The sequence below is a fragment of the Amphiura filiformis genome, chromosome 9 (assembly GCF_039555335.1).
Source record: "Amphiura filiformis chromosome 9, Afil_fr2py, whole genome shotgun sequence".
Taxonomy (NCBI): Eukaryota; Metazoa; Echinodermata; class Ophiuroidea; order Amphilepidida; family Amphiuridae; genus Amphiura; species Amphiura filiformis.
In genome coordinates, this window is record NC_092636.1 from 2562260 (window position 1) to 2579579 (window position 17320).

At 37.8% G+C, this 17320-nt stretch overlaps 1 protein-coding gene across 1 annotated transcript in view; it reads right to left on the reverse strand.

Moving 5' to 3' along the window:
• The window catches only part of LOC140160517 (rho GTPase-activating protein 7-like), a 176099-nt gene that overhangs the window by 126922 nt on the left and 31857 nt on the right, over positions 1–17320 (reverse strand). The window contains exon 2 of the mRNA XM_072183753.1: positions 1636–1707. Coding sequence (XP_072039854.1) covers positions 1636–1707 — 72 coding nt within the window. The remainder of the gene's footprint in view (positions 1–1635; positions 1708–17320) is intronic.

Here is a 17320-nt window from a genome sequence, read left to right on the forward strand (position 1 = left end):
TCTCTGAGTACGGTGCTTGAGGAAGCTACTGATCCAGGTCAGTGTCTCACTAGTGGGCAAAGTGGGCAAAGTTTTTTTTTTTCGTCTCACTAGTGGGTGAAGTTTTTTTTTTTTTTTTTTAAACTCCCATGCCCCCCTGGAAATCTAATGGTGCACCTCTAACTTAGGTTTATATTTCTATTATTTTGAAGGTTCAAACCCTTGGAAGGTCCTGCCACTCGAAACAGGGCTTGAAATAGGACTGCTCCGAGAGCCCATGGCCCTCAAGACTCCAAAAGTGAGTATTTTTTGTTTGTTTTAGTTTTTCCTCCCACAAGTAATTAATGGTAACCTGTCATGCATCATGTGTTCAATGGGGGGGGGGGGGGTGGCGATTCTCCAAAATGTTATTTCAAAATATTTTTAACTACAGTTTTTGTTGCTAAAATGGTTTGAGGTAAAATTTTTGTGCAAGGAATTTGGGGTTATTTTTGCTGGTATGGAAAAACTTGTCTATGATGGTGTCAGGAACATTTTATGGCACACAGATCTACACTTTTGTACTTGAGTAACCCCTGAAATAAAGAAAAAGCTTCTTTGCAGATTTTCAAGTATTGAAATGTGAAACAAGTTCAGTGCTGTGTGTACGCATTCCCACACTTTCTTCAACTACGGACCACCATCCATTACTTAGAATTGGTCTAAATGTTTAACCACTATTAGTTTTATGTAATCACCTCCCTCTGTGTATCTATCAAATTGAGGTTTGAGCACACCTAGATGCAAGGCTAACAATGCTTTGGGCACAGACTAGTCCAAGAAATAGCTCAAACCACTAGGGTTAATTGCCGGTCTTATTTCAAGTCCCTGGTGCAGCTCAACGACTGATATTACAGCAGTGAGAGAAAAGATACATGAATTCATTTTTACATTGGAATGAATCTGTGTAAGCCCAGAACCTTGAGTACTCTGATATGAAATCACAGGTATTTGGGTAATACAGCAGAGAAACAGAGATTTAAAAAACATGGATCTTTTGGTACAAAGTTGTTCAAAATTGGCATAATTTAAGTATTTGGTTTGAGAGAATTTCCTTTGCCCCCGTAAAAACAAACGAAAAACACTCAACAAATTATGTAACTGAACTACAGTGAAAGGGAACTTTTAGTATAGGAGAATAGTTCAGAGCACTGAAAAAATTTGGAAAACTAAAAATTTAAATGTGAGAGTGAGGGTGTTAAAAATACTGTTTATATAGACCACTTGACATCATTGTTTATCAACAAGGCGAGGGACTGGTCTATCGGTATGCTTGAACGAACCGCTACACTGTTCAATGGCTTTCTTGTATTACTATATGAAAAGTGGTGGGCGATTTAAAATACATGTGACCTGAGCAAACTATGATGCGTATGCACACTGCAGGGCAAAGAACAATGGAAATTGCCATAATTTGCACGCTTTAACATTTGTTTCAGTGTTCTCACTGTTTTTTCGTGATACGCCACTATGTCTTGCGAGCGACGAAATTATTCACTAAAATCCAGCCAACACTATGTCTTGGTCCTATCATGGCTGGATAAAATAGGTTGGACTGTATTCTTTCTAATGTACCATAGTGCTCTTGAACTGAAGTATCATGCTCTGCAGACTTACCTTCAAACATCTGGGCATACTGGGGGAAGCCCGCAGCACGCAACCACTGGCATGTCTCAGCCGCTTCAATTTCTGCAAAGAAAATTATAAAAATATATAAAAAAGGATTGGAATTTCATTCACCAATTCACAAGAATATCTGTATGGATTTTATGCTACAATTTTTGGATTCATATACGCTTGTGATAAATAACATACCGTAATGTTTTAACCCCCTGAGCACTACCTGTCGATCTAACATTGCCTATTGGTCAATTACATTATATCTTCACTTTAATCACCAATCAGAATGGAGCTTTGTAAATAATTCACCCCAATTTTTTTGCGTGGCAAAATCATTCTAACAATATTGCTGATTGGTCCAATTGATTATGAAAACTTCTTTTTGGCCAATCGGCAGGTAGTTCTCATAGGGTTAATTTTAAGACATTTTAAGAGTTGAAATTCTCAAGGAGGAGTGTGTGCAATAAAAGACAAATAATAACTTGCGGCTGTTCTGTAGTGATGGGTAGGCTAGGTGTAGTTATAAATGCTCTCAAACTACATGAAACCAGATAGTGAAAATACTGCAGTTCCGCTACTGAGCGAAAAAAAATTGTGGAATACGCCAAAAGTACAAATTTTTGCAAGCAAGGGAGCTCTGGTTAATTATGTTCTGTCAAGTGAGCAGATTGGACTTCCTGGAGGTACTGAGTGAATGGTTAAAATTAACAGTTTTTAAGATTATCTTGCATCTTTGCCACAGGGAATTATTACTATCAGGCCTTCATTATGTTCCACCAGTCATCTTTTGAAGTCTGCAGTGGACTTTGCCCCCGACTTTGCCAAGATATATAAATTATAAATACTAGCGGGACACCAGCGCACGCTGCTGGTCCCCGCTAGGTGAGTAAATGGGGCGTTCACTAAAACAGGAGGAATTACTGAACAGGTAGAATCATTGAAAAGGTCAATTTTATTCATCTGAGTCTGACCTCGTTAAGCCTAAGTTTCCATTTTAGCTTCTTTCTTTCTTTTTAGTTTCTTCTACATGGGCCAATTTTGTTCCATTTTTTAAAAACTTTTTGCTGCTAAGCTTGCAAATTGCCGTAACCATGTTTTTTGTTGACTCAATCCCGTTCCACTTATTTTCTAAATCTGTCCTTTCTTACATTTCCCTGTTGGCTTCTTTTTTATTTACTGCTTAGCTTGTGATTTCCCGTTTTCATGTTATTTATTTAGTTCTGTCCTCAGTTTAATAGCTTTTTTATTTGAATTATCTAATTTTATTATAGCTTTTTTTTTCTTAGATTTCCTGATTAGTTTCTTTCTTTCCTTCTTTAGCCTATTTTATTCCCGTTTTCATTTTCTTACTGTGACTAACTATAACCCACATACTCGTACCTGTTTGTCCTCATTTTGTTTTCTTTTTTAATTACATTAGGCCTACCTCTTCATGTTGTAACTTGTTTGTACTTTTTAACACACATCTTTTCCCGTATTTATTACGCCTCGACGGTCGTTCACCCGTATTATCATTCATTACGTGACTCTGCGTCGTTTCTTGCGGCATGGCGTAGTGCTGCGTTACCAGCTGGTATCGCTGCGCTTACTGCGAGCTGACTTGGCATTAGATACGCCTGCATTACGACTCGCATGGCTAGCTTAACAACTGACTCGTTTTTTTGTTTACCCAGCATAGCAACGGACCACATTTTCACTGATTTTGAGGCCAATTCTTGACCGATTTCAACCAAATAAAGTCGAGGCAATTTCCCGTATATTCCTCGACTCTCCCGTATGAATTTGGCGACATTTGGATCGAAACTGACGGAGCCTTTTACATAAACCACATAGATACATACAACATTCCCCTATTTATAGTAAGATTACTTTAGAGACTCATCTGGAACTTGTGATTTTACTGCTAACCAGTGGCATAGCCAGCACTTTTTCAGAGGGTGGACAAAGTGGGGCAAGGGGGCAAGACAAGTCAAAAATGGGCTAAAAAGTACAAAAAAGGGGTAAAAATCTCACATATCAGGGCGGCGGGGGCAGTCTTTGAACAAAATTTACGGGGATGTGCCACACAGACTTTCGGATGCTGACTTTCTCTATACCTACTTTTTGCTGTTTTTGCCACCCATCAGTAATTTCAGTATACCAATTTGTCACAAAAAACACCCAAAAAGCACCCAAATTTGCCGTAATTGGGGGCTTTTAGGGTTTGCCCGGGCGCATTAGTCTCCACTGAAAACCCACCCATCGATATACTAAAATTGCTGAAAAGTTACCCCAAAACCGTGGCACATCCCCCGTATACCTTCAACCAGGGAGAACCTCCCCCAGGCAGGGCGGTCAGCATCCCACAGAAGGCAAGACTTTTCACACAGGGGGGAAGCTGCCCCCTATTTGCCCCCCTGGCTACACCACTGCTGCTAACAGATCGGCAACAAGAACAGGACCCACAGATCCGGTAGTAATATTATTATTTTCATAACCTGCGGTAATTATGATCTTCATTCAATTGGTTAGTGATTCTGTATGTGTTTATATGCAAAAGCACTGTCCAATCATATTGTACTTATTTATTATTAAGCCGTAAATAAATAATTCAATTGTTTTGAATTAGAACAGTGTGTATACATGTCTTTGAGTGAACTTGTGTATATATCTCAAAATCAATTTTACCAAAAAAATAGCTCATTTTGTTTGATTGAGTGTTATAACTATGACAACCTTAATGCTCTGCATGCTAGCCATACGATTCAACGGAAAAAGTTGAAGCTTTGAAATATTTTCTCAAAATAACAAGAGCTATCTTAAGAACTACAGAACCAATACTAGGCTTGTTTGTACTCATTTTAATGCATTTTTCATGCTGATTCCAAATATGGTCATGAAAATTTACATTTTGGAAATTTTTGAATTAAAAAAAAAATTGAAACATGTCGTCTGCAGACGACACCCGCGTGAAGAGAGTTAAAATACCTCAGGCCCTGACTTTTAACAAATCACTTAGTTACATACGTAAACCTACGTCACAAACATGTCACCAATCCTGTCTGTATTCAAATTCATTGATCTTTCAAAGAAAAGTAAAGAAATAAACATGATAAATGACAAAAAAATGATCAAATTGACCTTCATAGTACATGTACGTGTATATATAATGTCACGTTTCAGTACAAGAATTCCAAACTCCTGACTCACAGAGTCCATTAGCAGTAATTACTACTCAAAGATGCTATGTCGAAAAAGAATTAAAAAATATGTGATTTTAACATATTGTGACCATAAAAATATTAACGAGTGGTTATTTTTCACATAAGAAAGCTTGGGCCAAAACAAGCAAATAAACAGTAGAGTAAAAATCAGGAGGAGAGTTAAAGGTCACTCAAAATAAAAGAGCCTCACCAATCTGAGAGAGTCAACAATCAATCCTCAAAACAGACCCTATTACATATTACCCCAAATAGGGGTAGGGGCCTAATTGACATAAAACAAAGTTAACATGTCACATTTTGGTAATGCTGCTGGAGGAAGAGCAGAAGCAAGCGCAGTGACCGGGTGAGGGGGGGGTCATACATATGGCCACCCCACTTTTTAAAGAGAAATTTATTTTACGGTTTTATATTTGCATTTGGCTGCCCCACATTTGTGATGGCCACCCCACAAATTTTCAACCTTGCTATGGCCCTGGTTGGATTTGGACACTGGAGCTTTGTGATCAATACTAAAATTTTCTTTGTTTTTGCCCAAATACCTAGTAATAAAAATTTAAGTGACTTATTGATCACTTTCAAGCAATTCCTACATATTAGGCCTCAGAAAGTCGACATTGAGCCGCCAGCATTTCTTTTTCCAGCCCGCAATTGATTTCATTAATGTGATTTTCTAAAAATAAAAACACCAATATATCTGTACATTTTTAGTGGAAAAATCAAAATCAAAACATCCATTTCGCTACTACCGTATTCATCTGAGTATAGTCCCACGTTCGAGTATAGTCCCACCCCTCATTTTTCGAAAAATTCCAGAAATTGTAATTTTTGTTTTAAAGTTATTTATTTTTTTGGTTTTGGAGTGTCCCTGGACCTAGACCTAAATGCTAGGATCATCTAGCATTTAGGTCTAGGTCCAGGGACACTCCAAAACCAAAAAAAAAACTTTAAAAAAAAAACTTAAAAAAAAATACGGTACTAGCGATTCAGTCAACTTGTTGCGATAGATTGGCGTCTGATAGCCTCCATCCTGTTGACCCGGTGCGCAACAAGAAAAGTATTTGAGTATCAAACCAAACAAGCTTCTCCCACGAATACATGTGTGTATCACTGCGCATTATTTAGATTTCTGGGGTGGGGAGGATTTAAAGGGGGTTGGGGGTGGTTGATGTTGAGGGAAGATCAATAATTTTTAGAATAACCAAGTATATCAATTAGTTGAATATTTTTGCACGCACATTTTTATAAGGTTACAATTTCTTTTTTAAATGTTCAGAAATGATATGCTTGGTGTACAGTCAAAAGCAACTCCATCGATCATCATCATTATCCCACGTCCCATGTGATGTTGTATACCAACACACCCAGCATGAAGCATGGGTGGGCACTTGAAAACACAGCACGACATGTAGGAGTATCCCCACACAGTGATAACTTTAGAATATACGCACAGCACACCAACAACACCACTGATACCAGTATCGCTTTTTTTTTACCTTTTACTTGTTGCCTTAGCAACTTGCCCCAAGTACGGACCATCATCTTTACTCAGTCTCAAATAGATTCATCTACAGTAAAGAAGAAGTCAGACGTGGGACGATCTTGGTGATGGAGAAGATGGCTGGAATGCCTGGCTGCTAAACGTCCCTTGATCCTGCCTAGGGATATTTTCCAAAGAAGCTTCACAAGCGAACTATTATTCTCCCGGATTATTCTCCTGAATTTACAAGTTACAGTTGTGCAGAGCAGTACTTCCAAGTATGTCAAATTCCACTCTGTCTGTCTGCCAAGTATATACATGTACGATTCAATAGAGTAGGCATGCAATACTACACAACTGTGCTATTCATTCCTTCAGTAACCTCTCATCTCTGTGGGTCAGTGAGTCCTTTCATTCCAGTCTTAGTAATCACTTTCTGTCAACGTTGTCCCTGATCCATTCAACATAACAAACTCAAATCAGTTTTGGAAGTCAGGAAATAGGGTATTTCTCTCCTAACCAGTTTCACTACAGATTTTAAAAGTTAATCCTTGTAGCCGGCCAAGCTGTGTATACTAAACACCATTTGATGCAACTAACAGCCCACTGTTAAAATTTCCATTTAGTCGAGCAACAACAAAAGCATACCTATTGAGGGGGAGTGAATCATTTTTACATCATCCCTCTGGATTTGCAAATATAACAAAAAATAAAATACCACAGACCAACATCCACTTGTACTTGTGAAATACCAAACAACCGATTTAGTGGTATAAAATTCCAGATATAGCAGTAGAGAATGCTTCTTCCACCAGTCTAGTCTAAAGTTCATGTTAGTTCAAGTTCTTGCACTGTGTTTACATCCAACCATTTACATAAGAGTTCCACAGAATGTTGAGCCAACAAAACTTGCATTTAGTTCATGTTTGGGTGACTCTAAATACACAGTCTATTATTCACAAATCATACTTTATACAATCCTTTCATCTATGGGAGTGGAATTTACCTACCCAAAGCATATTTACAAAGTTATGTCATTTGAAATCAATTACATTTATTGAAATTTGATTGGAATGTAACATGTATTGATCAAGTTATCTGATTTTTTTCAGCTCCAATAAACACCAGGAAATTGCAGCAGTAAAAGCACACAATTGCAAACAGAAACAAGTGTTATATGGTTCTATATCTTGCGGAGACATAAGACCAAACAAATCAATTATTCAATGATGGCACACACACACATAAACTTAAGCAAAGTAGGTTATGTTCCTTTGATGATTTCCCACTAGGTCAATCCCACCTTGTGCAATCCCACTTGGTCTAAGTCCAATCTTACTTGGCCCATGTCCCATTTAGTCCAATTCCCACTTGATCCAGACCTGATTATCCAATCTCACTTAGTCAATGCCCATTTAGACCATGTTTCAGTTGGGGCAAAGACCAAGTGGAACATTGCCCAAATGGGACATGACCCAAGTGAGACATGGACCAAGTGAGACATTGCCTAAATGGGACATGGCCCAAGTGGGACATTGACCAAGTGGGACATTGACCAAGTGGGACATTGACCAAGTGGGACATTGACCAAGTGGGACATTGACCAAGTGGGACATTGACCAAGTGGGACATAGACCAAGTGAGACATGGACCAAGTGAGACATTGCCCAAATGGGACACATCCCAAGTGGGACATTGACCAAGTGGGACACAGACCAAGTGGGACATAGACCAAGTGGGACATGGACCAAGTTGGATTGGAATAAGGGGGGCATATGCCCTGAGTGCCACCCTTAATATTCAACTTCATTTACCAAAATTAATTTGTGGTATGTCCTATTTGTGCAAAGTTTCTGCACGCTCTGCGCGCAATTGTTTCAAGAATCAGGGAGGGGCGCCATTATGTATTCTTAGCCTTGGGTGCCACAACCCCTAATGCCACTGATTAACATACACAATACACATGTCTGTACACCCCACACCTCCAACATACCCATATAACCAAGTACAGGTTATCACAAAAACATAAATATGATGCAAATAATCACAGAGGTCGGCAACACTAGTTATCTATTTGATTGCAATTTCAAAATATTGATATAAGTGATGATAAATGGCTGAATAAATACCACCATACTGTACACTGGCAGATGTCAAATAGATGAGTCTCGTTTTATCGCTTATTTTGCATCTGAAAAAACAATACAGGTGCGCTCCTTATCTCAAATTAAATATTTTGGTGCACAGAGTTGTAGGTACCATACTTCATAAGAGCAGTACTGAACAGGTCTATGTAACCGCCACGGGAAACATTTCTCAATTACCGAGGGGCATATCCATGCTTTTGAAAGTGGGGGAGGGAGGCACACTCATACAAAATCTGGTACACAATCTGGGGGCCAGAGCTCAAGAGTTGAAAAATCCTGCAACAATTTTGTCAAAATCACCTTAAAATGTTTTAAATTTCTCCCAGCTCCCATCAGGCTTGATGCCTCCATCATGGTCGGTTCCCCCCTCCCCATAGGATGACTCATGCTACGCCCCCAGGGGGGTACTTAGTACAAATGGCCATACTTGGAGTCGTGCTGCTAATATGGGTAGCATTTTTGGCGTTTTGGTATATCAATGAGACCTTTTGCTAAGCCAATTTTGGTATATGAATGGGTCCTTTTTTCAAAGTTTTTAATTTTTTTTTTAATAGCCCAATTTTGCCTCAATCTAGCCAAAATTTTCCAAAAAAAATGGGGAATAATTTGTAAAAACTAAGACAATTTGGGTTAAATTTGGCCGAACATTTTGACTTTTGGTATATCAATGGGTCCAAATTTCTTGAAAAATTGGTATATTTATGGGTCCACTTTCAAATTCTCAGCGCAATGTCCCTACCAAAATTAAATCAATCACTGGTTCCAGTAGCTGGTTATAACTAATAATCCTACATTATCATAGATAATAATTCTCACAAAAACATGTCTAAAGGTGTGACTTCACAAATAGATAGTAATGATACCTTGACCTAACCACAACAATTCAAAAGTCCACTAATATTTGACCATTTCACCCCTTCATTTTTTAATTGGAACTAAATATTTGACCATTCCATCCCTGTATTTTTTAATCGGCACTTGGACAAGTGTAAAACAATTGTTAATCACTGATGTAAAACGTGGATGCATAATTAGCGATGTTTTATCTATTCACTTCCCATTGTCTATTAATACATTCATAACCTCGTTAATAAACGCGATGCGTGTGATCCAATCATATTTTATTATTTTGAAAACGCTAACGCAAATCGAGGTCATTAATATCTCACAATTGACCGCAAAATGCGTAATTGTTCCAATGTCGCACACAATTGACTTCTGCGTGCGCCGTATTGTGCGTCCAACGAACTGCGCGAGCGCTGGCTGCCGTATTTGGATTGCGCGCTACCATATTTGCAAATAACCGATGCGCAGTTATTAACCTCTAAATAACTAAGGTAGATTGTTCCTGTTTTTGAAACACAAGCAGTCAGTGAAAAAGAAATGTTTCAAGTTTAATTAACTCTCTTCAAACGGGTGTCAACTGCAGACGACAAGTCTTTTAAAAAAAATTCGAAAATTTCAGAAATATACATTTTCATGACCATATTTGGAATCAGCATGAATAATGCATTAAATTTAATACAAACAAGCCTAGTATTGATTCAGTAGTTTTAGGTAGAAATGCGCAGCATTTCGGATCCTTTGCAATGGGTTTTGGCCTACTTATTCCTCGCAGCGTTGCAGAAAATAATCGTGGTGTCTATGTAATCAGGAAACTACAGAGGCGATAGTGTACATTTAAATTTGTCATTACTACTTCATGTTGATATACAAACAGTGCTATAAAAATGTTTTTACCAAGGAATGTGTTTGTATTAAAAGAAATAATTGTTTTACAACTTGGATGAACTAGAATTACTTTTATGCAAATCCGAAAATTGCAACAGATATTTTCATTTCTTTAAGATTTAGCGGTATTGCCAGATTTTACATACAGTTGGGCTACATTAATAGCCTCATTATAGTTTTATTAATACTGGCAAAATACTTGCTTGTATGTGCTTGCTGTTCAACTATAGCGTATAAAATCTGTTAATGAGACTATAACCACACAGTCAATTAAGTTATGTCAACATGTCCCTTTTTGAGATCTCATGCAAACACTGAACAATGACATCTCATTTACATAATAATGAACTCATGTCTGTGAGCCATTTTAGTGGCCATTATCTTATTTACATAATGGTTTTGACCTCGAGTCATGAGTGGTGATTCATTGTTTATTTGGCATACTCCTCTAAATATTTTACCGTAAAGTCCTATGGTGGAGGGCTATTTTGTTGTGTAGTCCTACAAAGGTGGGTTACTAAGAAGTAGCCTGTACCGTACAGTCCTATGGTGCAGGTTTTTTTAATTTTTTTATTTTGTTGTCCTAATTTGATTGCTCTCCTTGGTCTCCTCGTCATTTATATAACTTCCAACACAAACCTTCTTAGGGTCGCACCATTAGATTCTCAGGGTGGGGGTAGGAAGTTTTCAAAAAAAAAAAAAAAACTTCACCCACTACATGAGCAAAAAAAAACTTTCCCCACCAACTCTAAAAAACACACCTAACTGTGTATAAATGCATGATATTAAAAATAAATTGATGCCTTCAAGTGTAAAAAAAAGAAAAAATTATGTCTAGGAAGTTGAGATGCTTTCTATAGCCTTCCCAATATACAAGAAACAATTTGGAAGGTTTTGAGATCATTAGAGGGGCCTACCCCTCAGAACAACAAATAAAAAGAGGCCTCCTCCTTTTTGCAGGCATTATTGTGCACGCTAAAATAGCTCTAAATATGGGTATTTACATCGATTCTGCGATATAAAATACAAAGGCCCCTCCTCCTCCTTTTTTTTCAAAAACCTGGACGTGAAACATGTTTTTTATTTTACTTGGACTTATCAATATGGAACTACACCTTTATCTTGACAATTCATTGGCTCGCCCTATTCCTTTTAAAGGTATTTTTATTAAGATAACTCTTGATATTTTGAGAAAATATTTCAAAACTTGACCTTTTTCCATTGAAGCGCATGGCTAGCACGCAGAGCATTAATGACCATTGACCACGGTGACTAAAAAAGTCCTGGAACACTTTCTGTTACCAGTGACAAAAAAGGTTTTCAAGGTACTTGAATTTTACAACCAACCATGCCAAATCTAACAAAGAGAAACCACTGTACACTGATAGGATGTGATGGGATGATGCAGTGCAATCACTTTAAAGAGGAACCCCCACTAGAGCAGTTCTTCTTGGGTGAACCAAGCCTGCCTGGTTATCAAATTAATCAGTGAATTCAGTCTCTGAATATAATGGTGCTAATTGATGTTTTAATGTTATTGAATCAAGTAGTACCTGTCAAATTCAGAGATAACCTTGTCACTGATTAATTTGATAACCAGACAGGTTTGGTTCACCCCAGAAGAACTGCTCTGGCAGGACTCCCTCTTTGAGTCATATAAGACAATTTCATTGGCCGGGCCAGCGAAACACCTGTGGCTACTGGTCGGTGATACACTGCTTGACATACGAGGATCCTGATCCTCTGGGTACCAAGCAACTTCTTTGTTCATCTTTTCTCCTTTTTTGTTCCTTCTTTTCTCTCCGAAAGCCAAAAACCATTTGGAGGGTTATAAATACTACTAATGGGATAGGTATTTCTTGCACAGGAAAATTTAAGTTTTTTGGCTGTTTTACAAGAAACAGTCCCTTCTTGAACAAAGTTCATACCAATCAAAACACAAACTTATATAATGGTTCAAGTCATTCCTCAAGCAATGAGACAAAAATACTTTCACAGAAAATGATGATCCTTTATTTATGTACTCCTCCATGTATACAAATGTGGAAACCACATATCTACAGGATGTTATTTTGTCAGTTTGTATACATACAATGGTTGACAGATCCTGAACCTGAAGGGAGAATCCTGACCTCAATGTAACATATGATTGACTCATTTCTAATTCATCATCCCTGTTATTTTGTGGTTTGTATTTTGGTCATCTGGGGTTGACAAATTATCTATACAGTAATCTATGCAAGCAATTAGATATACAATGTTTAATCTTTAACTTCAGTGATCAGTGATTTATAGTGCGCTACGCACAGGCGCAACGCTTAGAGGTTGATCCACAAGCCTCGGCACACTTTACAGGTTGTCGCTGACCACTACGGCGGTACGGCCCACATCATTCCATAAACCATTAAACAACAATTCAGGGACTTTGCTGCTTCAAGAGCGCACACCCTAGACATTCAACCTTCGCAACCAGGATCAGCGTAGCGTCACAGGGGCACGGGAGCAATCGATTGCAAAATTTAGAAAATCCCATATAAAAATATATATATAAAAGCGCCCCCCAATAATGATCGGTGCCCCCAATATGATGACCCACACTATGCCTTTGATACACATTATTGAACCGATGTTAGAACTGACTCAGTTCCTCTGAACGTGACTCCCTCAAAAAGCATGTATTGCTGCGAAGCAGCCACTCTATTCAGTTCCTCATCGTGGAACATGTATTGATGGACAACAAGACCATCCTTGCGATAATGGAAAACTATCAAACTTTAGTTACGTACCTATAATAATTAATGGCACAGAGATGATGTAAAGTCATTTAGCAATATAGTGCTTTCAAGTGCTTACCTTTAATTACCTTTGCAACATCCACCATGTCAATTAACTGACCTATCCCTAAGCTTCGCGGGCTTACCATGATATTTGGCAAAGTCGGTAAATTGTTTATCCATCGCAGCTGACAACAGTGGCTTCCCTCATGACAGGAAGTATCCACTCACTATGATTACAAATGGATCAACAGATCTCATCAATAAGATCACACTTGTCTAATTTTATATCAAGAAGTCATCTTATATCTAGAAACCATCTTTGCAGATGTGGCAAGAAAGCAAGTTGTCCCACAATGTAGTACTGCTTTTGAATTGGAAGAATTGACCAAACCTGTGGGATATTTAAGGACAGGCCATATGATTTGTACCACTCATGCTCATCCAAGTATCTCAGTATACACCATAATTAAAATGGCATATTTTGTTGCACTGCAGTAATTCTTGCTTCCAGAGGCAAAAACATTTTCACAATGCCCTGTAAACAACTGATGTGCAGTTAATAACCTCTAGTTAATAAACTGAAAACCTTTGAAAATGATTGGAATGCGATCTTCCTTGGCAATACTCCAAAATATCATCTTCCTTGACCAATTCTAGAGTCTTGGTCCTCCATGGTATGACATCATAAGACACACTTCATGAACCCCAACGTCAAACAGGATATGGCTAAATCCACCCCAATCCCTGAAAAAACAATCTAAAACCATACCAATTACTTACTTTATAAGATACTTGTTCATGCCTATTGTTCATGGCTGGGTAAACTGCAAACTCATTTGTGACGTGATCTGATCCACTCAAACTTAAGTCCGACAATCGCATTATGGAAGTTTTAGCTGCTTAAAAGCTGTCTCTACTACCTTCATGAGCTGTAACCATTTCAAACTTGCTCAGTATCTACGTAAACCTACTGATGTTAAAATCCCCACATCATACTTGTTTGCATTAAGTCATTAACTTAAATTTATATGTTCATTTTCTTATGTTTTTATTTTATGTTTGCTCCTAATTTTTGCCTATATCTCAACATAGAGAACAAAGCTAGGAATATCTATGATCTTAATGTCATTGTTGCCTACTTTGGTCTGACTGGATCAGTACTCCTTCACTATATGTCACATGATCAAGGGGAATGAGTCACATGTCGGCAATTTTCAATTAGAAGTTTTTTACATCATTACGAATGCTACATTTTGATGCAAACTCCATCAAAATCAGACATCTGGTTACTGAGTTATGTGCAACTTATCAATGGCTACAAAAAATATAAAACAAAAGAATTTGAACACTGCTGTTGGCAATTATATCTCAAAAACAATATTAGCAACATCCGACTCACTCCCCTTGATCATGTCACATATGTGATGTGATCAAGCAAAATCAGTCATAAATCGGAAATATTGATTTTTAGATACAGCCAAACAAAGGAATAGAAATCATTTCTTTTGTTGCCTATTGTTTTAGAAACACTTCAACTGTTCATATCTTTGGAACGAAATGTTCAATTCAATGGGGTTTTCTGCAAAATGTAGCTTTACAAAATGATTGATGCAATCATAATAGAAAACTGAAAATTAAATACGCCCGACTTCAGGGCGTATTACACTAAATCACTGTGCGTAAGGTGCAATGGTGATGAGTTCCGGTTACACGTATATGGCTACATGAGACAATGTGGTGTCCTTAGGGACCATGTTCTTCATGAGGTTGGCATGTTCTGATTTAAATGAAAGATGCTAACCTATTAATGACTAAAATAGATATGAAATTATACAAATCGATTTCACAAGAAAAGTAGGCCATGTCCGAATTACTGCTAACGGAACAAGTTTTAATGCTAGTTTTGGCGTTGAAATAGCGGCGCGCTTTTCAACATTTTTAAATAAAAACTGAACCTGTAAAGTTCCCCAAAATTGAAGCTTAAATGAAATTTCAGTCCTTAATTAATACAGGGATGACGTTAAAAGTGAAAATATTGTCACGCCTGGTAGAAAACGCCGTTTAAAAAGGTGATTTTTACGTGCTTTTCAATGGAGAAGTTATTTGGTGGTTTACGCCTTCAACCTGATTTTGCTTGGGTCAGGTCACAGATAGTGAAGGAATAGAGGAAGGCGAGAGGGGGTGATATGCATGCCCCTTGTCAAATGCTTGTGGAGGACTCATTGTCAAATCATAGGAGATTTGTGATTTTTTCCCACAAAATCCCCTCCCCTCCTCCCTCCCATGAAAATTACCATGGTCTTGGCTGGGGAACTTGAAACAGATCCATCCAAATGTTTACCAACTTCTGATAGTACATTTCATAGTCACAGTGAATAACAGAGAATCAGACATTAATACCCGAGATGTGGCTATCCCATGGAAGGAAGGCAGCAAATGCACAAATTACCCACTCAACTAATTTCCCCCTCATGGTGCATGCCGCTGCTAAAAACAACTTAATATTGTAAGTCGTTTTTTAATTTATTAATGCTTTTTAAGCCTCTGTTACCTGATATTTTCATAAATAATGTTATATTTTCATAAATCAGGTTATTTTTGGCAACAGGGTAGTCTATTTTAGGTGGTGCAGGTGTGTATAATGTTCATGTTTAAGGTACCTCCCCCACCTGCTTAATTTGGAATACTTTTTTGCACTTTGCCAATTGTGAACTGTTTCACTTGTTTTAAAAATTTGTGATTCTAAGCTTCCTCACTTTCAGCGTGTTTCTACTGAGCATGGAAGAAAGAGATGAGAAGGAACCACAACGACTTCGATCGGCCAAGTTTTAATCCGCTTATCTATTGACGCATGAAGAGGAAAAGCTATCAATGGTACTTACTTTCATGTATGATCCATTTACAGCGATCGATGCTTGGCAAAATCATTACTGGAAAAAATTTATAACAAACCCATCCACGAACAAACAAACGCTACCCAGAAGTAAGATTATGGAATTTCACTGATGCTCTGAACATGTATAGTAGCTTTGTTTTGGGATCTACAGTCAAACTGTTTTCTTGATCGTGTTGTGTAGAAAATGTCCTATAAAACATCGAAAAGGTAATCAAAATCGGCCGGTTTTTTGCTGAGTTTCATCTTTAGCAAATAAGGTAAGATTTTGGTGACTTTTTCGATGAAAAATAGATGTAAAATGTTCTTAAATAATGCACAATGTTTCCGGTTGAGTCCGGTACATAAAACCTGTTTAATTTAAAAGTTTATATGTGTATAATCGTAACTAGGTAATTCGTTTCAGTGCCAAAGACTGCCAACTCTGAGAAAAAAGTCATCAAAGTTCGGAAAAATTGGGCAAAATGGAAGAAAAAGATGTAGGCCATCAATGACCGATGATCACGTGCTTGCACGGAAGGTCATTAGTTCAAATCATCCTTCACACACGCTCCAGAAGACATGCAAATACATGGAATACAATACCAATCACCTATTTAACGCGGAGTATTGATCAAAGTAAATCCTCATGAATAACAATGTCAACTAAATGTCGGTAAAGGGAGTGGACAAAGTGAATGCGTTCGTTGTGGTTCCTTCTTATCTCTTTCTTCCATGTACTGAGCAAGCGGTTGCGGGTGAATTTGAGTGAATTGGGGGTGATGCGAGGAATATGCGATAACAGCCGGCCCCAGGAGAAACAGATCATGTGAAGGTGCCGTAATGTGAGTGAATCCGTAAACCACCTATTGAAGTTAACTTAATAGTGGTGAATACGCGGTAACTTTCACAGTAGGAACAGTTGGGGTAAGGATTTTGCGGGTGACACCCGAAGTAACAATACAGTGTGAGCATTCAAAATCTGACCTTGCAGCCTCCCCACTAAATACATGGGTAGTGAATTGTTACCCTGCATTTACAGCGTAGTAGAAACGACCCAATGAACGTGAGAGGATTAAAATGCAGGTGAAGAAGCACAGTAATGCGAGGTACTCAGTAAAACATGCTATTTGACCCATGACATGTCCTATATTCGTTTGTTTTTTTAATTTAATTTTTGCGGTAGCTGCTTCAGTGTAGAAATGTAAAAATAAAAGTAGCAGAAGTATTTCCATTCAGTAACTTTAGTAACTCTAAAAATGTCAACTTAAAACATCTTTCAAAATTGGGCTTTTTTTCCAATTAAGTGTCTTAAAAACTGGCAATCCAGGCAATGATGCCCTTATTATTAATCATATAATTAGACAAGTTCAAGGGTACCCTATCAAGCGTAGTGTTATTTGCTAACACTTATTTTGTCGTAACAAACAAGTTGGTTATCTTGCTGCAATACATACAGTGTCAGTGTCGATTTG